Source organism: Idiotropiscis lumnitzeri, chromosome 8 (genome assembly GCF_059441095.1).
Source record: "Idiotropiscis lumnitzeri isolate Australia: NSW breed Sydney's pygmy pipehorse chromosome 8, RoL_Ilum_1.0, whole genome shotgun sequence".
Taxonomy (NCBI): Eukaryota; Metazoa; Chordata; class Actinopteri; order Syngnathiformes; family Syngnathidae; genus Idiotropiscis; species Idiotropiscis lumnitzeri.
Genome location: NC_142398.1, coordinates 21,608,087 through 21,631,317, shown reverse-complemented (window position 1 = coordinate 21,631,317; position 23,231 = coordinate 21,608,087). Strand labels below are relative to the sequence as shown.

At 41.4% G+C, this 23,231-nt stretch overlaps 1 protein-coding gene across 5 annotated transcripts; it reads right to left on the bottom strand.

Moving 5' to 3' along the window:
* Positions 1–684: 684 nt before the first annotated feature.
* On the bottom strand, positions 685–20,373 carry LOC148332758 (high affinity choline transporter 1-like). Of its 5 annotated transcripts, none has more exons than XM_088303354.1 (10): positions 20,215–20,373; positions 15,833–15,993; positions 10,584–10,782; positions 10,388–10,501; positions 9,336–9,491; positions 5,372–5,520; positions 4,051–4,194; positions 3,699–3,852; positions 3,300–3,517; positions 685–2,250 (listed from the first exon to the last, which is right to left on the bottom strand). In XM_088303354.1, the coding sequence occupies exons 3-10, from the start codon at positions 10,765–10,767 to the stop codon at positions 1,723–1,725; spliced, it is 1,647 nt and encodes a 548-aa protein (XP_088159480.1). In that variant the 5' UTR covers positions 10,768–10,782; positions 15,833–15,993; positions 20,215–20,373; the 3' UTR covers positions 685–1,722. The 5 variants fall into 5 exon arrangements, with proteins under 5 accessions (XP_088159480.1, XP_088159482.1, XP_088159481.1 ...); XM_088303356.1 differs by lacking the exon at positions 20,215–20,373 and adding an exon at positions 18,745–18,848; XM_088303355.1 differs by lacking the exon at positions 20,215–20,373 and adding an exon at positions 13,801–13,881 and having other exon boundaries at positions 15,833–16,129.
* Positions 20,374–23,231: the final 2,858 nt, after the last annotated feature.

Below are 23,231 nucleotides of genomic sequence, written 5' to 3'. Positions count from 1 at the left end.
TCGGGCAGCAGCGGTGTTTTTATGGTGACGATTCCGACATGTGACGTGCGTTAACGTTGCTGAAAAGTGCAGGACCATCAAGAGGCGAATCTCAACAGAAAGTGATCACAGGTCTACGTTCATTTGTTCGGTTTTTTTTTTCAGCAAAATTGAAGGGTAAATTGTACTCATTGTTCACTTGAGATCATACAAATTCCTCTAAAGCTAACAACGCATGGCAATCCACCTTGATATAAAAATAACAAGTCAATGTACAAATTGCAATTATGCTGTACAAGAGTATAATACATTTACAACTCACATCTATTCAAAACGATGCATGCAGTGAGTTTCGTTTGAATTCTACAACAAGTCTTTGGAAAACAGATTATGACCATTTGGTAGCAAACGGCGTTCAGAAACATTCGCTGAGCTCTTGAGGTCATTCGCATCCATCAAAAAAGCCCGAACGGGCGAGGCGAGTCTGTTTCCAGTGATATTTACGTCAATTCTAGTTTAGATTGTCACACATGAAAGTGCCTGAGATAAGAACTTTCAATGCACCAAATGCACATTCTCTCCTTAAAACACTTTAATTAGCGTGTTTCTTTTGTTCACATTTGTGGTGCAGTCTTGATTTTGATTTTTGTTGCTTACATTGCAGTCAGTGCGTGTGCGTGTGTGGGGGTGGGGGTGGGGGTGTGTGTTTGTTGGGGGGGGGTGTTCCCCTTGCTGTCACAGCATTGTTGAAAAAATAATGTGAGGTTTTGAACTGGCTCGGCTCTCTTGATAATATTTGTGCTGAAGGAGAAATTCACATTCTGGAGACGTTCACTTGGATTAATTGATTGTGGCGGATCAAAGAACAGTTGACAGTCACGTTTCTTTTTAATCAGTGGACCTTTCTGTCTTTTTTTGGGGGGGAAGATACTAACATGGCTACAATGCAACATGTTGAAACAAGGAAGTTGTTCACATGATTGTACATACATGACATTGGTAAAAATTGATCAATGCAAATTGACGTGTGGTATCAATACCACACCCAAACTTCATTTAATGACTGCCTTGACAATTTGGACAATTTTGTTGCAAGGAAATGGATCCGTACAACCCGTAGGACTGCAACACATCAACTTAACGGGAGTCGTAAGCTAGCTCATCGTTCTTCAGTTGGACTGAACATTTCTTTCCCTTCTTGTGCCAACGGGCACTTTAGTCGAGGGACTACATTTGCATTCAAAAAGGGACGATAAAACTTTTGCTGGTGTGATAAAATATATTTCTACAAATCTGTACAAATCCAAAATCCATCAAACAAAAACAATTTATAAATTCCATACTCCTTTCTTTTCCAAATGGAAATGATTTTTCAAAGGCTGCGCTCCTTCTGTCCATTGCAGAGATGTGTGATTAGCTGATAACAAGGCTCAGTAAGTGGATGCTTTTAATGAATCGCATTCTATTGATAAATGGGTGCTAACTATTATACACAAGCTAAATTGACATTTTGTATTGTTTGATTGTAGAAGGAAGCTGATAATAAAGACGGGTGCTCGGGGATTTGGGGGGGCGTAATGCCAATGTTGGTCTGTTCGGTGTTGCGACGCGACGTCACAGATTCTGTCCAGATTCAATTGGCAAACGTGAGGCCCCTTCTGTTAACAACCCTCGGCGAATCCCCGTCGAGCAGACCAGCGTGTCCGCCTCCCGTCTCGGCCCATCTTTTGCCCGAGAGGCCCCTCAGCAGCTGGTGTCCAGTAGTCGCTTGGACACGCAGAGCTCCTTGTTGTCTCGGGTGGCCCGCTCTTCGACCGGCTTTCTTTGCTTGTGTTTGACCTTGTACACATCCCACTTCTCCGGCAAAAGGCCGCTGTTGAAAGCCAAAGCCACCAGCCAAGACACGACCACGATGATGACCAGCGAGACGAGCATGATCACCGTGCGGAAGGGGAAGAACTGCGTGAGCTTGCCCTCGGCATCCAGCCGCAGGTAGGGGAAGCGGATGATGGGCGGCAAGCTGACCAGGGGCTCGCCGCTCAGGATTCTCATGGTGATTCCCGTTAGGAAGCCCACGGTGGCCCCGTAGCCGTTAGACGCCTTGAAGAAGAGGATGCAGACCAGCTGAGGGAACATAATGGTGTAGGACATGTCCACACCCACCAGCCAGAAGACCAGCACACTGCTGTCCAAGAAGGTCAGGCCGGTGCCAGCCACACCTACAACTACCACAGAGATCCGGATCACCCACTGCATCTCGCGGTCCGATGCCTGAGACGAGAGAGACAGTCGGCGCTTCAAAACGTGCTTTTGAATGAAGGATCATCCACTGCAGTCTCGAGGCCGGGACAAAGACGCAACAAACGTGAGCCGGAATGGTAAGATACAGTATCTGATTACTGGCGGCATTCTGTAGGGACCTGATGAAAAGAGACATTTAGTTTTGGTTTGACGGAAAATATCGTGAGCAAACAATGTTTATAGCCAGGGGCGGGGTGGCCATTGGGAATTTACAATATCATCTCGAACGGCTGGTGTATTTCCGGGCTGGGCGTGGCCTTCATGGCAGCCAGCAGCTGTCATCCTTCCCCAGGTAGAAAGAATGCACTTTTTGACGTTGATATCCGTCAATGGCAGTGAATGAGTTCATCAAGGATTTTTTTTTTCCCACAAATTTCTGATTATTGTATTTAATACTCTGATACCAAAATATTCAAACGCTGCATCCCTTCAGCGCTGTTATTTTGTCATATTTTTATAGTATGTTTAAAGCCTTGCTTGAGGTCCTCTGGATTTACCCGCAAAAAAATTGATCCTCAATATTACAAAGTTGCTCCTCCGTAATTGATGAAAATGAATGCTCCTCAAAGATAAAAAAAAAAAGTCTCGAGTGGTGTATAACAGCAATGTATCATGCTACAGCTTGTTTCTAATATTTTGGTTACGTCAGTTGCGTGACAGACTCAGCAATATTCGGAACAGCTCGCAATCGAATGTGAAGTTCTGATTCCAACCAGAAATACCCATTTTGTTCAATTAATACTGGATGTCAACCAAAACAGAACATTATTTTATGTATAAAGGCAGGATATTTTAGATCGCACTTTGATTGCTGTATCCATTTTTTATGAAAATAATTTGACAAAATTACAAATAATTAACAATTCCTCCAACCAAACCAGTTTTGTATTTTTTGCCACAGGCCATGAAATTGACTACGCACACACATTGGCAAACAGAGCCTCTTGATAATATTCTGCTCACTTCCGCCACCAATAATTCCATCTCGTGCTCAGGGTTCACCTTGTCGACATTCTCACCTGCTGCCGGATGATGTTCTTGTAGATGTTGGAGGAGAACAATGAGGCAGAGGACAGCAGGGCCGAGTCCATGGACGACATGACGGCAGCGGCCACAGCTCCGATCCCGATGATCGACACGTAGGTGGGCGTGAGGTATTGCAGGGAGATGGGAAGGATGGAACCTGCTTCCCCGCGCTCATATGGAGTTGGCAGTCCGTAGACTGTCGAGTTCCAATCTACGGAATGGTTATATTAGGAGAACTGATCAGGAATGAAAACAGATGAGGCCTAAATGTCTTTACGTCACTGTGAGTCCTGTAATTAACGCATTTACTGCCATTGACGGCTAAAGACGTCAAAGATCCTTTTTTTTTTTTTAACTCGGCTGGTAGTGAATGAGTTAAGAGTTGCACGTACCGGTAGATGCAGCCACAGCTCCCACCAGCACTGAGGGGATACCCAGCACCAGGCAGAAGGCGGAGGAGACAAAGCAGGTCATTTGAGCCTGGGTGTAAGATGAGGCTGACAGAATCCTCTGGTAGAACGCTTGGTAGGCCAAACCGCCGAGAGCCTGTCACCATAAACAGTCAACACGAGATATTATCGCCGTTGTTTTTCACATCTGAGGAACTCAAGGAAATTCACAGCTGCCATTTATTCTCGTATTTGAGGCTTCTTTTCAAGCAAGAGCCCAAAAATCCAACAGACAGTGCGCCGTTGAGATATTTTTACGGCCCAGTGTGTATTTATAACGCGCTGCTTGACTCACCAGCAACATAAAGTCGTCAAACCACTTGCCGGCTTCATCGAGGGACACCGTGCCCACCCAGGGAGCCTGGAAGGTCTGGTTGTAGGCCGTCAGCGAGATGTCCAAAGAGTGAGGATTGGTCATCAGGAAAGGGACACACACCCACTGCGTACACAAACACAAAGCCAAGCTGATTCATTTTATTATGCCGCACGGAAACAACGAAGCTCAACCTGGTTGAGCGGCTGTTCCAGTACGTTTCGTGACGACTATCCAAAGAAATATGAACTAAACTGTGAAACTCAAGTCAGACTAATAAACCTCGCAAAACATAAAAGGCATATAAATTCAATTCAACAACAACTTTGTCGAGGGCATCTGCGCGTTACGATCACGAGCTTCCGAGACAGAAACTAAACATAGCTCGTGGCGAGGCTGCTCAATCAGCTCCAGTTACGATGAGGAGGACCTTTTCGGCTCAAACATTATTTCGTCTAATTCATCATGTTGGCCGCATGCGCGCCACTGCAGCAAATAGAAGCCAAGAGCTACCGTGACAGCTGTTCCTAGATGGCTACATTGTTAGCGTCAGCAGCTCGAGTAGGCCAACAGCCAGCCCGGCATGCTTACGCTAACACGCGTTCCTCAATCAGATCCTTATGGGGAATTGTTTGATTGGGTTACGGAAGAGAATTCTGTCTGACTTTATTTTTTTTATGCAGATGTGGAGATATTCTGTTGCCAAACAAAAGTCTCAAAAGGAAACAGTGGTGGTTAAAACAATTGATTGGATTAACTCATTTACTGCCATTGACGGCTAAAGACGTCAAAGATCCATTTTATTTTTTTTTTACTGATTGCACAACTTTGCTCACATTTTATCACTTGGGTCGGGGGTGTCAAACTCATTTTTGTGGACGGGCCACATCGAAGGCCCTCAGAGGGCCGTTATGACGGCGAACCCATATAAATGTATGATCGCCTTGCGTGATCTCAAACACACAACAAATTGATGGAAAGCCGTTTTTAAAATCAGTAATTGTTCAACAATTCTTCAATTGAATTTAAAAGGGGAGGATTGGTAACAAATAATTGTGCTCGAAACAGGAAATTGACGCACAAGATTTGCCCTTTGTGGGCCACATTAAAATGAGGTCAGGGGCCAGATTGGGTCCCCGGCCTTGAGTTTCACACCTGACGGGGGGCTGACATATAATGCTGTGTTTTAAAAAAAATAGAAAATAAAACATGTTGGGGTTCGGTGTGATTCCTGATGGAAAACCTTTCGGAAAGTTTTTCTAACGTTTGGAGTCTGTCAAGAGGCGAATATGCGCTGACCTACCAGACTGATGAAGATGAGGATGAGCTGGATCACATCTGTGTAAGCCACAGAGTAAAGCCCTCCGAGGAGCGTGTAGATAATGGCCACGACGGCGGATACGACAATGGAATAGGCATAAGAAAGGTCCAGGATCACACTCATAGTTCCACCTGGAATAAAACGGCATTGTGATGAGCACCAAATCGCGGATGGGGGGGGGCAACACTTGCACATTTTGGACATTCATCACTAGAGACACATGCAACAAACTGTCATTTTGTGATGGCCTAAAGTTATTATTATGTCCTCTACCCCGCTTTTTTTTTATATATATATTTTCTCTCTCACAGACATACAGACACACATAGACATGCATACACTTTTTTTTTAACGAGCCATGTATTACAAATGTGTTTGGTTTTGTTATTTAATTCATATCCTGGGGAAAAAAAACAAAAACAAAACAGCAACAACCGCGTAATACAAAAGCCTAACATTGCGTTGGGTTACTCGTCATCTCGTTCAATAACATTACACTTGGTCAGGTCAAGTTTTGTATAAAACATCGTAAAAACAAAAATCCTAAAGCAACAAGCAGACATAAAGCAATGAGATTAAGAACTGAACCAAAAAGAACGGAAGCAGCCTATTGATTGTGACTCCATAAACCCTTAAGAACAAATTTCAAGAAATGAAACAGGTGAAAGTGTAAAGAATGCATACATGTATAGTAAATAAAGGAATAAAAAAAAAAGAAAAGAAAACATCTTGTTACTCAAACAAGGCAAGCAAAACGTCACTACCTTTACTGTCTCTTCTCCCACATTGCCAGGGTCCCCCCAGCCGCAGCCTGCAGCCACACCACAACAATGTCCTTAAACAGAGAAGTGTCAGATCTGCACCATCTATCGCCACTTACCACCCTCTGACCTACCGTGCCCACCCCTAACTGAGCCCAACAACCACTTTCTCACTTCTTGGTGTTTAAAGGTACAGCGTGTAGAATTGAGTGCAATCTGGTGGCCAACCAAAATCATTTGCTAAAACTGAGCTTGAAGCGCGCGCGTGCGTCACTTGGCAAGCCGACCAACGATTTCTATCAGCAGAGATGCAAGCAAAATGTTACGACAAACCACTTCCACTTTTCCCTCAAGTGACGCAAGTCAGCTCCGTTATTCCTTTCCTAGCAGAAATACGGTGGCCAAACATGGTCGCCTCCTGCGCCTTCATATAATTAACAATTACGGCAGCTATGATTACAGAAAAAAAAAAGTTTTGGCATACTATTAAAATTGTGATATTTTTTCGGGGGATGAACAAACTTTGAAATAAAAAAAAAAATCTAAACATTCTACACACTGTCCCTTTAATGGTTACTTGACCTCTACGCTTTGGTTCGTTCACTCTTTCTCTCTTCCCATTGAATGCATTCGTAATATTTAGTCTATTAGTTGTAACACACCTACGAGACCCCTTACCTACTAACCTTTACATAACTTTGACTGCAGTCGTCAACGGTCTGTTCACACTTGGCACTAAAATGGCGGAATATGCTAGGTGAGCTCAGTGTTAAAGCACAAGACACTGTGTACGCCACATTCACAGGTGGTGAGTGATAGAGAATGAAAACTCGGGGTGACAAATCTCCAAAATGCCTCTGCCACCTCTTTGCCACTCCAAGTTCCGCATTGCAAATAGCTATTCAATTTGATTGAAGTATTCATCATGTATATATATATATATATATATATATATATATATATTATATGAATATTTTTTTAATTTATTTTTTATTTTTATTTTTTTGTAGGGCACTGTAGTACAGGTAGACACCTATGAAACACAAAGTCCGATAAAGTAGTTTTTAGAAATATTGAATGAAAAACTTAGTTTTTCCTTGAAAGACTTTTCACTTCAAGGAATCTGTGTGGCCAAACTATGTTATATAACATGCATTTTTTTTAATTTTATTTGCAACCGTCATAAATGCATATTCCGGGAGGAAGGTGAAGCTGGATTCTGATGCCAGCTGTGAATTCAATCTTTGTGGATCCATTTGGATAACGCAAGCCCTTCTTCTCTTTTATGACCGACGCTACGGGTAGCCATGACGTAACTGACTGAATCGTGAAGGATTCGTGGTTGGTATGCTTTACAGTTTTAGTGGCATATCCCTTATCTCTTGTGTGTTGAGCTGTGCCCTTTGCCACGGCGTTAAATTTAGGATTAAAAAAAAAAAGTGGAATGAGAATCAGGGGGCCTCTTTGGCTCCTTGGGCTGCACGACGGTCGACCAGAGAAAAAGGGCTGCTTATATACCCCCATGTTGTTTTTAGATCCCCTGCCTACCCAGATACACGACAAGTGGGTGAACAAACACACGTACACACACACACACCACTTTCGTATGTGCCCAACACCAATTTCCTTCCCTGCAGAAATTTAACCGTGACTGTGTGCTCTTGATGTTGGATGAAGTCTGACAGGAGATGTCAAATTATTTTTTCACACTGAAGACCAACGATGCTTACTATAATTGTACTGTGGAAAGAAATTACATATATTTACAATATATTTGATATATAAATAATTGTAGTATGGGGTGGTGGTCGATTGTGTGTCTGTGTCTGTCTTAAGCTAAGCACAAACTCGGGATGCAAAGCATTCCTCCAAATGTCACAAGGTTATACCGAGAAGTGAAGGATCCGCCCAGAGGCGAAATTGGTTTAATTGGTTTGGACAAAAAAAAAAAAGTCAGTCTCTCAAGCAGTCTGCAGCACTACCATAGTGAAACACAGATTTCATCTCGATAAACATCACACACACACACACACACACACACACACTTGACGTTTTGTAAAGGCATGTATCATTGAAGCCGTCAGTCAAAGAATAGAAAAGTCTCTCATGAATATGAACAACCTGCTTTGAATAATTGATCACCTTTCACAATCAACAGGCTGCTCGATGTTTAACCCCCTGTTTCAAATACCACTGGAAAAGAAGACAGCGTTAAAACCCACACGCAAAAAACATGACATACACACTCTCGCTGCACAGCATCGCAGTCACATTCGCTGCCACGCCCACACAGATGAGTCACACATGGCAACATAAAAAGCATACAGCACAAACATCGTGTATCTTAGGAATCAACAAGGCAAGAACACGTTCCATTCTAAAAGATGCTGCCCTTTAAAAATTTGGGATCACTCACAAAAAACTGAAGCCCGAGTCCGCTCCTTTTCCATGTCTCCCATCTTCCAACTCTTTTGACTCACATGATGAGTTCGTCAGCAAGCTCCGAGAAGCGAGCCAAACAATCCTGATCATTTGAATCAGGTGTGTTAGAACGACATGAAAATCAGGTTGGATCGGGCCAATCGATCAATTTCGAGCGTATTGAAAAATTTCAAAGCACCTCCGACAAACCGGCAGACAGAATATCATCCGACTGCTGTCCCCTCATCGTGGTCATCGTCACTTATCAGTACAAGTTGTCGGCTTTTCGAAATGATCCCAAACCTTTTTCGCCAATATCAAGCTTCGTGTCATGATGCGAGTTGTTTATACGCTGCATATTTACGCATTTAAGTGTCTTGGCGTCCTCATAAGACACCAACGGCACGTACGCATATCATTGAGTAGCTGGCCTTGACTATTTTGGGTCGAGGGGCCCCCACCACTAGAGGGACTTCACATACAAGCGTTAATACTCATAATTTCGTCCTGAGGGCATAGTTACCACAAGTGCAGGAATAAACACTCCAGGGCCCATCATGGACACTCGAGTACCACTACATCAATGCGACGTCCTCATTCAAGATTTACCCCGAACGCTTCTATATATAGCACACCGATAATAATCATCGAGTCCAATTATTTTGTTTCGAGAGTCGTATTCATTGTGTGCCTCGATCTGTTTACGTGTGCACGACCGTCGCATGAGCGCGTTTTGAGGACTTCTATAATATGAAGGAACTCACCCAGGCTGACAAGTGTGCGTGACACCCACAGTACGTCGGCGATCAGTGCGGGAAGGATCAGAGCACTGCTCAGGACGTTCCCGTACTTCTTCTGGAAAGGGTCCATCATTGTTACATACTTGTTCTCTCTCATGGGCTTTGCAAAGAAAAAGCCACCTGCGACGGAAAGGAAAGCGTTAGCGCCGAATAAAGATGTAAGGCTGTACGAAAGAGAATCTTTGAGAATATTCCTATCCCCGGAAAGCAGAAAACGGCACAGAGGCGGTTCGGAGGGAATGACGACGGGATATTTGGAGAGAAAGGAAAGCAAGTGTTGTCTCTTGATAGTAAAATCAGCTGAATACGGTGAGTCCACGTCGCCAAAAGCGGCCACGTTATATTTGCTGAATTCTCAAAACTTGTCAGACGATGTCGGCCATTGTGACATTGGCGCAGCGTGCTGGTCACGTCACCTGTTGCAAATGTTTACGTGTACGAGGAGCGCACGGCGATTAGAGGTCGCTTTGGTTCAAGTCGTCGCTTTGCACCTGTTGCCTCATATTACCATCCTAAACTGATTTCTCCTCGTCCTATTTTTAACCCGAGCGACACTTTTATCGTTTTGTGCTGTCGGAGAGCTGATGGTGGGGATATTGAGCATGTAAATGTATAAATATATTTTTTTTCCAAACATTGTATGCAGTCATTTGTGTTGATTTGTCATGAATTGTTTTTTATCATACTGCTACATGTCATGAAATGATGTTGACAAATGCAGAGGAGACCAACTTGACGTTTAGAGCCCCCCCCCCCTAAAAAAACCTTCCAGATCAAGTGGCATTTACGTAGGGGGAGTGCAACGGTTGCATAATGTACATCAGGGCACGCTCCTGCCAGCATCTAATTTTACTGTCATTTCCTGCCGCTTGCCGGTGTCACTTTCAAACCGTTTACACTTGTGTCATCTATCGTTTGGCCTAGCTAGAAAATCAGAAGACATTTGTTTAAAAACAGTGGAGGAAACCGTGTTTTCAATTCGTGGCTTCAGGATTTGTAAAAGGAATAGCACTCACCCAAGAAGAATGTAACAATATAAGGCACCGGCATGAGAGCCCACACTGCTCCTAATGTGGGATTGTATGTGGCCTCAGCAATACCCAAGATAAAACCTCCTCCTACCCATGTGGCTGCAAAGACAGTTTATTTTTTTAAAAAATATCATTCAGTTGTTCTTGTTTTCTTCCCGCAGATAAACTAGCAACATTTTACCTGTAAGAGTGAAGACGCCCACGAGCAAGTTGATGTTCCGTCCAGCAAGTAGAGTGATCTCCATTCCATCTCCGGAGCACTTTTTCTCCTCCTTCCTGGAACGCAAGGAAGCCCAGATGCCTGTTGCCAGGATCAGCACGTAGAAAAGTGCCATCACCACCAGACCAGGCACGTTCAAAGCCATGGTTAGCTATCGTCTCTGTTGAACAGGAAAGGTCGTATCAATAAAAAAATGCATGTATGTTCAACTCAAAGAACATGTCATTATTTTCAAAATATTATCTTGACAGGAGTATGGGGTAAGGTGAAGTCAGTCATGTCAAGTTGGAGATAAAATACTAAAAAAAAACAAAATTGTACATATTGGGCAAGCAAGGGGAAATATTTGAGGCAAAAGTGGTCATGAAAGGTCCATGGCCATTCTTACAAAATTGTTGTCCAACTATTTTGTGGTGGTAGGCCGGCCCAAGTTTTGACCCCCAAAACAGGAAGTGGACACAATTCAAAGGACATCAGTACATGAGATGAGTCTATGTACATTTCTTTTATGGTCATGTTCTGCATTCCATTTCAACCATATACGAAACCGTCATAGAGTGCCAAACTAACTCAGTGATCTATCAGAATTATCAGAGGGGAGAAGTGCCTTGGAATCAAAAGATATAGTCCCTGCCCAGTTAAAAAAAAATAGCAAAGATAAAATCCATGCATTGTAAGCCCAGACTCAAATTACAGCTGTCAAAAGAATGTATGGACATTCACTTGCAAATGGGGGGAGGAAATGTTTGTCAAGGGAAGGGGTTGAAAAATACAAGCCAAGAAGAGTATGGACGGTGTGTGTTTATGTGAAGGCATGGAAGGAATGGATGAGGGACTGGGATAGTTGCCAAAGTCAACAAATGCTTGAAAAACTCACTCAGATGACTTGTGTGATCTATAAGTGTATACGTGTACGCAGTATAGCGCACAGCTTTTATCATCGCACACATTGCAGAGTTGAAAACTGGCGTCGGGCACAAACATCCAAATTTGTTTAATTGCGTAATATTTCACAAATTGATATTCTTTGCCAGTACCCACGCAGGTGAGCCATTTTTACGAATTATTTTCCAATCTAAAGTGTTGATAATGCCAATGGCCGTTTTTCAAAACGGAGAACGACCTCAGAATAGATGACGGAAGGTTTTTCCTTAGAACACTTTTTTTTTTAACACTCTTGCTGCCTTCCATCCCGACTATGACGTATTTCCGTGTTATCGGCACTCAATGCATTTTGGGATATTTTCCTAGCGAAGTCTTCACAAGTATCCTACCGATGCATCATTGGTTTAAGCAAGCTCAGAACATCAACATCCGGGTACTTTTCTATGAGGTGGGCTTTTTGTACGATTTCGTTTCTTGTTTATGCGCCACCGGTTCTTCGAACATTCGCTTCGCCCAACAAGATCTTACTGGCGACCGGCATCATAAATTTGTGTCAAGTGCCAGAATTGATAGCGAGATCGGGTCTACTAAGTGTGGATCTCTCCAATGCAAGATCTCATGGTAGAGAGAAGAGATCTTGCAATGGAGAGATTACAACTCACTTGAAATTGCTCTACGTACACACACTAACACGTCTTGCCATCTGCATCATATGAGACGTATTCAATAACATGAGCTCCTACTTAGGAGTAAATATTAAATCAATTGGAAAGTAACCTTTGTAGAGCCAAGACACATTTTACATAGGAAAAACCATTCACAGATTTCACCCAAGCATGAATTTTGAAAAAATGATCGTGTCTCTATTTTGTCACAAATATAAAAAAGAAATACAGCTGACACACCATAATCAATCATTAATTGCCGTCTTTAAGTTAGATTTATCCATTTATACAAGTTGAGGCATTTGAACGGAAGAATAAACAAACCTGACAAGACGCAACATTGTTTTGCTAGAGTGTCTTATTTTACAAACGTGGTAAATGTGTGAAGGTTGTCACAAGTTGAATCTCATTCACGACCAGCCGAGTAAATAAAATGGATCGTTGACATCTTTGGCCGTCAATGGCAGTAGGTGAGATAATATTGAAAATGATGTTGGCACGCGTGCTTATCCAAATTCAAACAAGTGCACATTTAGTGGTTTGCACATGGTTGTTTATTTTCGAGAGGCCCCTCCTTGTATGTATGCAAGATATTTCGCATTGGAGTGAGACTGAGATTCCATCATGAGGATTGGAGCGATTTTGAAGTTGAGGGGGACTCCCCTTATGTCTCCCTCCCCTCACGACACACTTTTCGCACTCAGTGATTGTGCATCATTTCTCAGGGAGGCTGGCAATACTCATGTTACAGTCGTCTTGACATTCAAGACAGAAACGGATTGCTTTAAGAATCTAACGCAGGGCTTCCCGAGTCTGGTCCTCGACAGCCCCTCTCCACTCTGTTTTTACGCGCCTCTCCCCTCCAACACGACTGATTCAAATGACCAGCTCATGAGCAAGATTTTCAGAAGCTTGAACACGATCTTGAGATTCATGAGGACCGGACTTGGACACCACTGATCTAAAGTGATTCAGTTTCATTTCATTGGCCGTCCTGTGCACTCTTGGATCTTTAGCTTGTGTATAGATAATTTTTTTATATGTCTGGATTCAGTTTAGATAACTGCAATTTTCTCATCCGATAGCAAATCATGAAAACGTCTGAAAGGATGCCAAGTTAATGTTGAACGCACGTGCGTTACAGACAACTCCCAGCCAAGCTGCGAAACTGGGGTCAGTGAAGTGAAAGTGAAAAGTAGGAATGAGGGTCATTAATCATGCCTGTTGTCAGAATAATCCTTCAGCTCACGTGACTTGACTTCATGGCGTACTAACATGCATAAAATAAACTTTAAAAAATGTGTGTGGCTTGATAGTATGGATACGGTTCTCACTTTCTTTAACAAAAGTGGAAATGGCTTCCAAATGTTTGTAAAACAGCAACAAACGCCTCAACCATTCATTGTTCTTCCAATTCAAAGATCCATTTTTCTTCCGAATGTTGGCCGGCTGAAACATGACAGGTGAAAAATAAAAAACGGGCTCATGTTTTTTTTTTTCCTTCGACATACAGGAAACACTCAGCACTTATGGACACATACATTCAGCGGCAGTGTGGCCACTCTCACGTGTACTGCTCAGCCACACACAAGTGAGCTAAATAACACTTGATTGTATTAGCTCGGTACCTAAATTCCACTCGCATAGTCTGGCCGGGTTGTGGGTTGGCTCTCTGAATGTTTCTTTGACAGACAGAGATCACATCACTCCTGAAACGGGACAACAAATATGTACTCTTTCACACTTTCAATAGTAGTAAACGGTCACCCTAAACGGCATTTTCATATATATTGTTTGTGTATACAGTAGTGTCATATCCATGCTACGACTTTTGCAATTTAAGTTTTGAAAAAAAAAAAAAAAATGAAGGTTGAAACCAGGAATGTCCAAATTGGGTCCTGTCAGGCCGCTGTCCTGTTTTCCCAGCCCACTTGCTGCAACGCACCTGATTCTGACGATCAGGATCGTTATGAGGCTTCTTGAGAGCTTGCTGATTATTTAAATCTGGTGTCGTGCAGCAAGGAGAGATGGAAAACATGCAGGATAGCGGCCCTCGAGGACTGGCGTTTGACACCTATTTAACAGAGAAACAAAAATAAAAAATCTAGGGACAGTTTTTGTATGCTGGTCTAATCCTGGATTGAAAATCCCCTTTAAAATAAAAATTAACGGGGATGTCAACCCCCAAATTTTCTTGATAATATCAACGGCCAACCAAAACAAACCCTCCATTTTGCCAGAGATGTCAAATCCAGATCCTGTGGTTAGAGACATAATATGGCAGGGTTTATTGAAATGTTTCATTAAAATTGTCATTAATTCATTTTTTTCATTCATTCATTTAATATGCAATTAAACAAATATGATAAATGAATAAATGCACAAGAAAATAATTAAATAAAAGTTTAGTAAATTAATTTTAATTAATTAATTTAATACATTTTATTTTAATTCCATATTTAATCAATAAATGAAACATTTAATTAATTCCACTTTTATTTAATGGCACATTTATTTACTTATCTGATTTATTTAATTCGATATTAATTAAATGACTTAAATATTGAATTAATTAACGACAATTTTAATTAAACTTTTCATGGAGCTTTTATTTATTCAATTTGGGCATTTTCAGTCATCCATACCATGCAGGCCCACGAGTCACAACCAGTATGGGGGCTCGGACATATTTTATTTGTATTGTTGACAATGTATACATATTTGACTTCATCTAGTGACATTTGAATTTATTGCATCAAAAGGCTGAGCGTAACCTTCGGCAGCATTTGGCTGACAGACAGCTGGCACAGCATTTATTTATTGCCAGTGCAACTTGAGTCACTTTAGCCATGAGGACGCTCTCTGTCTAAATAAGCCATGTCCTCTGATGCAGGTGCAGAAGTGTGACTTGGCAAAGCCCGGTTATTACTATCTATGAATACCTTCCTCCCTTCCTGCCTCTCAGTACTTTTCCGCTGCTGCTATTTTACAAAGTGCCACACTCACCACATCTCCATCACCACGCCTGCGATCGTGTGGATTGGTTATTATAGAATAGAAATAGAAATCCCTTTATTGTCATTGTACTCAAGTGTGCAACGAGATTAGAGGTAGAGATTATGCGCGACTATGAGCACATGCAACCAAACTCCATGCAAAGCTTCATTCATTACGTTCACTTACGCTTATAAGAGAAAAAAAATGTATCCTTGCTCTAAAAGACTCTGAGCAGCGCATCTGTGTGCCTCAACACAAACATTGTAGCGACTACGTGGGTAAAAACTAGCCTTGAATACAATATTTGGACTGAAAACTTCTCTTGCATATCATTCATGTTAATAAATGTTTTGCCAAGTTTTTTGGAAAACATAACGCACTTCCCTCCAGTCTCAAACCACGTCAGTTTCCTGCTCGCTAAAATTAATCACAATCCCTGTGAGATACAATTCACAGAACAGAAAAACAGTACAGCATAGTGAGGCCCTCAAGAGTTATGTGGCCCCAACAGTATCACTCAAGTCTATTTAGAGCATTGCCACAACTTGAAAAGTAACGTCAAGCCAACAAGCATGCATACATTACATGGCCGTGTAAATGAGAGCAACATGAGAAATTGTCACCAACATCACATCGAAAAAGGAGAAGAAAAAAAATACTTACCCAAAACAGTGTGACCGAGAACGTCTCAGGCCTTTTTTGTGATGATGGGTAGATGGAAGAGAGAGATGCTATTCTTACGGGTCACAGAACACACCAGATGATTGAGTCCGTCCAAAGGGAGAGTGGGAAAAAAATGCACTCAACCGGAATGGAGTTGCACACTGCTCAGAAAGATCATAAAGAAATAAAAAATAATAAACACAAAAATTGTATCATGAAATTAATTTTGATTTAAGTGTTATAAAAAAAAAGTTGGCTAGTAGTAGTAGAGAGTCACTCATAAATCGGACTCAAGGACGGAGGATGGAACTCTCCAGAAGCGGCACCCTGGTCTTTCTTTTAAAGCTCTCCAGGGGGGGCGTGACCAAGTGGCCCAAGTGAAAAATGGTTGAAGGAGGGGGGGGTGTGGAGGGATACACGACCACTACTACCTGATTGGTGACTGGACCGAGGCCCCCTGTCTGCAGCCAATTAGCTGTGAGCACACATGTGAAGGCGATCCATATGGGGATGACTTGGTCCTGGAGTAACACTACATAGGACCTCGACCAGCTCATTAACCTTCTCTGTTCAACATTCTGCAATCAATGCTCGTCCCCCCTTTCACAATTGTATGTATATATATATTTATATATATATAATATGCTTCCCTCAAGGAATATAATTAACGACTTAGCTGAATGTCTCACCTACCTGCCGTGTTTCACAGTGACTAAAGAGCCAGCCTGACATATCACACCAAGATCCTCAAACACCACCCACACCATATTGGGGGGGGGGTGTCTTGTCCTCTCCCAGCCTGCCCATACTTTGTTGCCCCCGTTTCCGTTTGATTGGTGTGTACTGTGTGGCTGTGGGTGCCTCCTGGCCCAAGACTTCCACAAAGCCCTCCTTGTTTCTGTCCATATGGTTGAATGCATGAAGTATTGAGTAAATCACACGGGGAGAAGCTTAGCTGCTGCAGTCAAGAAAATAGTTCACCAAAGAAACTTGGAAAATTTCACCTCTTTCACTTTCAAGTCAATGATTTTTTTTATATCCGTTTGCACCACCTTATGTGATGTGTTTCACTTCTGAAGATGGAAAAAAAAAGGTAAGACTTTATAATAAGTTCGGACTAATAAGATTAAGTGAAGCATTTGTAAATGCTGAAGTCATCATTTCGGACTTCATTTGCATATAGTTTGCAAATACTTTCTTATAAAGTTTCACCTGTCATTATTTTGCAAGGTACCACCTACTTTCTTTTTCTGATATCCAACGACAGTATTCAATATGCCGTCGCACACGGAATGATTTTGCAGTTTTTAACCCTTTTCTGTCCCAGTATAGAGCAAGGTCACGCTCGGACGACATTGGTGTGAAAGAACAGTTTTAGATAGGGGCGACCCAAGATACACTGCATGTTTTCCATTTTGTCTTCTTGCTGGTGCAGTGATTACATGGTCCAAAATGATAATAGGTCTAACAATCACCAACCCAAAATATCGTCAAAAGCCAAGTCAATGAATGCACAACTAAACACTAACCCGATTCATTTGCGTCATCTGATCAAACTTTAAACAAACACTACGCACAACCGGGGAAAAATAACAGACAGTGGCCACCATCCTGGCACCACAGCTGACTGAGGTGAAACGCTCAAAGTTAACAATTTCCATGAAAAGAACATAATATTCAACTATAACGCTGAGAAACTCAGCAAACAAAGTCACTTGTGATGTGAAATAGGTTGTCCAAATTAAATACGCGTTACTATGTTGACCAAAGACTGTCCTTCTCAAATAGTGGGGGGGCACGGGTGCAATGCTGAAGGGGGGGGGGGGCAATGTTTTGCTCAAAGGCACCTCAACAGTAGCAAGGGGATAGATTAGCGTCGCACCAACAATGAATTGCCATTGTTACATTTTGCCTGGAACTGTGACTTTCCAACTTCATATTCAAAGTCGTCATAAGGACCTATTTGGAAAGGTCGGGGGGGGGGGGCTGGGGGCGGGAGTTTGATTGAGAACTAAAGGACTAATAAGGCAAAACAGGGAAGGCCGTGCCATAGAAGACCATGAACCAGGGAGCAGTCAACTCAAAATGTTTCTTTGCAATATATTCTATGCAACCCACTAGTCAAAAGACGGTATTCTGATTATTAATGCATTTGTGGAATAAAGCAGCAAAGTCCACACATTTGTGATTTAGAGTATTTGTTTGACTTATCATAGTTTTGGAATGTGGGAGGAACCCAGAGTACCCAGAGAAAATCCACACAGGTACGAGAGATCATGTAAACTCTTCACAGGAAGACCAGAGCATGCATTTAAATCCACATCTCAACTGCGTGAAAAAACTGTTTTCTGTGCTTGATTATATTTTTCTGGTACTCTTCACGGTACTGAGAACTAATTTATCTGACCACTTTTTATATTTACTTGGTACATTTTAACACTACTCTCTGCACTATTTACTTGGTTCATTTAAAAAAACGTGGCCCTTACACGTTTTGAATTGAACTACGGAAATAAACAACCACCTTTTATGTCCTGCTTTAACATGGGACGCAGTTTCTAAATAATCTTTTACTTTGGTATTTCCGCCGGTCAGTGTGTGGTTCCGTTTGTATTTTTACTAAACATTTCCGTCGTGACATTAACTTTTTCATTCGTATTGATAGGAGCAATTTACATTTCGATTTTACATTCAGATATAGTTAAAAATTTTGGTATTTCACTTTTAAATAAGTTTCGAACTGTAACGTTGCTGTTTTATTCCAAATCGCTCCGACTCGGCACTGAAGTCAAGCTTCCGGATGACGCTCATCGCATCCCAAACCGTCAGACTCCATGGCAACCGCAACTGGTAGTGCTTGTTCCCTTTTTCTTTTCTTTTTTTTTGGGGGGGGGGGTGTCAGTCATACTCACATTTCTGTTTATATTCCTTTATGGTGCGTTTCGAAACTGAGCGAAGTAGAATTTTGAAGTAGCTGATGAGCGAATCGACGTGACCTAATTCTGTCAGCTCCGAAAACGTGTGTCGCGTTTAACATAACGTTCAAGTGTGCATGCTCCTATTTTTCAACTTCGACATATGACGATTATGTTTTGTCGCAAACTTTGTATCACACAATCGTAAAGCGTCGTCCTTTCTTTCCCAGCAGCGCAAACGCGTCACTTTCGTCACACACAAACAACGCTGGGTTGGGGGTGGGGGTGGGGAAAGAAATATACACATGAGTTAAATAATATATCATTGTATATGAATATATTTTTAAATATTAAGTTGACCTTTATTTTTCCCTCTGCTTGTTTTGCTCTAATTTCTTATGATAAAAAGGAAGTGCCGAGTTTCTAGAAGATTTGATTCTAACGTTTTATGCATACATTTACACGGATGCATGGAAAGGAGAAACTTTTAATGACTAACATCTAGTCATATCATCTTATGGTTTCATCAGGTGATTGATAAATTGCCTTTTAGGTTGCAAGTAGAAAAGGAAAGCATTTTTGTCATTGCGTAGTACTTAAGATAAACTGAGCCCATTTATATCATGTGAAGGTTGCAAGGCAAATAATCTTAACATTTTACAGCATGACATTGAAAGACGAAATGACATACAGTCACATATTTTTTTTTTTTAGGCAGACTAAATAAATGTATTTATTCATGAAAAGGCATTCTGACAGAAACACCTTCCTCCAACTTTTATCAAGCAAAAGCGGCCATTTTATGTAAGATAAATCTCACAACACATCACCAAACAAAAATATTAAAATTAGCATTTTGTCTAAATTTACACAAAATAAGACTAGTGAAATCTGGGCCGTGTTAATTGAACTATATAAAAAGCAACAGGTCAAAATTATTCTAGACAATGAAACGCTCAGTCAATAAAATGTTTAAAAAGACAGTAAAACTCACACGTCGCTATCAACACAAGCATTGTGGCCGTATGACATCATCGGACTATAATCATGTCAACAAGATCAAGCAATTTCCGAGGCATGGCTTGTGTGCCTTTTTTGGGTTAAACATGTTTGTGACCTTTGATACTCCTCGAATGAAACAACAAAAACGGAGCGATCAATAAATACTGACAGCTCGTCACCGCCATCTTCAGACACTGAAGACCACCCCGTTGGGCCGATAATGTCACACACACGCTGGGTCAAAGTATTTTTTACTAATTTAGCGACATGACTACAACTTAACGATCCCTACGCGCTAAAGGCTACATGGAAAAGGTTACACAAAAAACTCAAACAAAGCATTTTGTTCAACACATTATGGCCGGTTCTAAGAATGTGCTGACAGACACGTCAATAAGAACGGCACAACTTGCTGGTCATCAACGCACACTGCTAAAAAAACTCTGCATAAAAAGGTAAACATACTTGGACTTTCTAGAATTTTGCTGGGCGGGCACAGCCTCCCTATGGCCCGCCCTTGTTGACGGGTACAGGTAGGAAGAATGCGAAAATACGCAAGGCAGATGTAAAAGCCGACCACCACAAGGAATATCACTGGAATAGTACTGGAATGCTTGACGATGGATATGGTGGAAGTTGCAGACTAAATAGACCAGCGAGTCGGGGGGGGGGGATAAAAAGGCACCGGTGATAAATATCAGGCCAGGGAGATCAGTCACAGCTGCAAGAGAAGCCTTGGAGCAAATTCAAGAATCAACACCTAATGAAGGAAATAGCTTAATGAGACATTGAGCAATCACAGCACGGCGAAGATTTGCTGAATTGAGGACGACCGGTTGATACATTGCAGCATATGTGTACTCCCTCAAAGCTGACCTCAGCTCACCAAATACTAATGCTTTTAACTAGTGATGGGTAGATGAGGCATCCTGTATCGTTTGGACACAGTGACACAATGTATTGACACTGTGTTGACACTGTTGCTGAATACTGACACCTGGTGGACTTGCAGGAAACATTTGACAGGGTCATCTGACACTGATCTGTCAAAGTAATTTTATCCAATTCCATTGATTAGCGACGTGATGTGTTTTTATATATCCTATTTCGTATTACTTTCCATCGCACTAATTATTCTCTTATCTAATTTATATATTTAACTGAATTATTGTTGTATTGCACTGGAGAGGGGAGCTCTCTAATCTCGTTGCACACTTGAGTACAATGACAAAGGGATTTCTAATTCTGATTAGGCATTTGCTTTCACATTATTTTTACATACACGCAATTTCATAAAAGAAATCTTTGATATTCGAGACGCAGTTGATAAATTAAGAGAACATCTGTCTGAATGCCCAAGTAAAAGTGTTGTGAATGACAATGGACTCATTGTAATTAAAGATTTTTATTCCAAAAAATGAGTTTCTCCAGCGTTTTGTTATTCAGTCTATTTCTTTTTTTGAGGCAATTTCCCCCGCCTTTGAGAAGATCCTCTCACAAGGCACTGAAGAGGCCGGTGTGCACAACGCCTGTGTGGCTAATATAAATCGCTGAGGGAACGTTGCCTCCATGGACTTCCAGTATAAGAGCGGGTCTTCCGTACGTGCAACGTGTCCTGCACCTCTGAGTGCGCATCAACAGTGACGTCTTCCATCTTGCGGATCTTTAACGCAAAGTAACGCGCCAATAACTCGATGCTTGTTTTGAGCGTCCATCCTGTTGACAGATGCGCTTCCTTATGAACACAGTTTGGCGCGCGACCGCTGTGTCGACACGATTCTGGCAGTGGTCACGTGACTTTCTCAAAGCAGTACGCGCACCGACACGGGGTTTGCCCTGGAAGCTCGGCGCGCGCATCGACGCCTCGGTGTCGTTGGACCCATCACTACTGTGAACTTATTGTTTGTGACACCGATCACAGTCACCGTTTCATAAAAGAACACAGAAAATTCTGTCATCACTTGCGGAATGTCAAAGTGGTCATTTTGATTGGCTGTTCGCATATCTCTCATATATATATATCTATAAATAAATGAAAAAGAAAAAAATTCTGTAGTCAGGTCAATTTTGACTTTATCATTACATACAGTATTTCTCCGTGTATTACACACATTTGTTTTGTGAAAATGATCAATTTATGTTCTACATTCCGAGATTATTCATTTACTGGACAAAATATCCGATCCGATAGTTATATTAAAAATTAAATCTCATTGAGAAAAATATTGATCAAAGGTAGTGATCTCCCACCGTAGAGTCAAAACAGTTCATATTATAGTCCACAATATATTTTTAAATATCTTCATTACAAGTTATCATTATTAGAATATTACTTTTTGACCAAGTATTATATTATATGGAATTTTTTTTTTTTTTTTAGTTTCAGATCTGTCAATTTTTGGGGGTGCTTAGATTTGCTTTTTGGGTGCTTGTACACTCCCATAAATGTGGTAAACAAGTCTATGCGAGAACAATTGTTATTGTGGCCAATTACTTTCATGCGGGAAATGGGAAGACGGACTTGTGATAATTTAAGAGAGGAGTAGGGAACTCCGAACACCTGATGCAAATAATCAGGATCGTTTCAGGCTTCTACAGATATTGTCGACTTGCTGATCGTTGGAATCGGGTGATTGGAGAAGGGAGAGAGCTAAAACAGGCAGGATATGGATCTCCAAGAACCAGAGTTCCCTACTCCTGATTTAAGAACATACAGGAGAATTGTATGCAATGAGAAGATGAATCGGGAAACTAACTGAAGATGTGCGCCAACATAAACTGGCAAATGTGAGTAGAGGAGGCAGAGAAGCAGGAAGGGAGAATAGGACATACAAAATGGAACGGTACACCTTAAGTTATAGGTGTTATTTATTATATATATTTCTAATGGATTTAATATTTAGATAATCAGAATAATTACAAATAGATGAGCATCACAATTTTATAAAGACGTTTTTATTTGCTTTGATTCATACATCAGCTTGTGCTGTTTTTCAATCTTCAATCAATTTACATTAGCTACTGTTACTCAACAAAACTACATTTACGACAAGATGTCTTTTTTTTCAAAATAACTCAAAATACAGTGTTTGATATGAATATGTTCAATAGATTTAAAACAACAAAAAAAGAAAACAAATCAAGTGTCACTTCGACTGTCTGACGACGCCCACCCCCATTTTCAGTCACTCTTCATGCAATCTCATTGGTCCCTTCAAAATGAATCATTAATCATGAGAAAAAGAACAAAGGTGCGAGATTATCAATACGAAATGAACACAATATAATTCACAGTTATTACAATCTACATATTAGAACTACTTTGATATCGGGATTTATGAAATTGAGTCTGATTGTGATAATTAGGAGTACGATACCATTTGGAACTTGGCTTTTGCACCGCGCTCCAGTCATCCAGTGTTCACCTAAAAACGGTCAGTTACAAAGCAAGCCAAGACTCACTTGACGGGTCGGAACAGGAC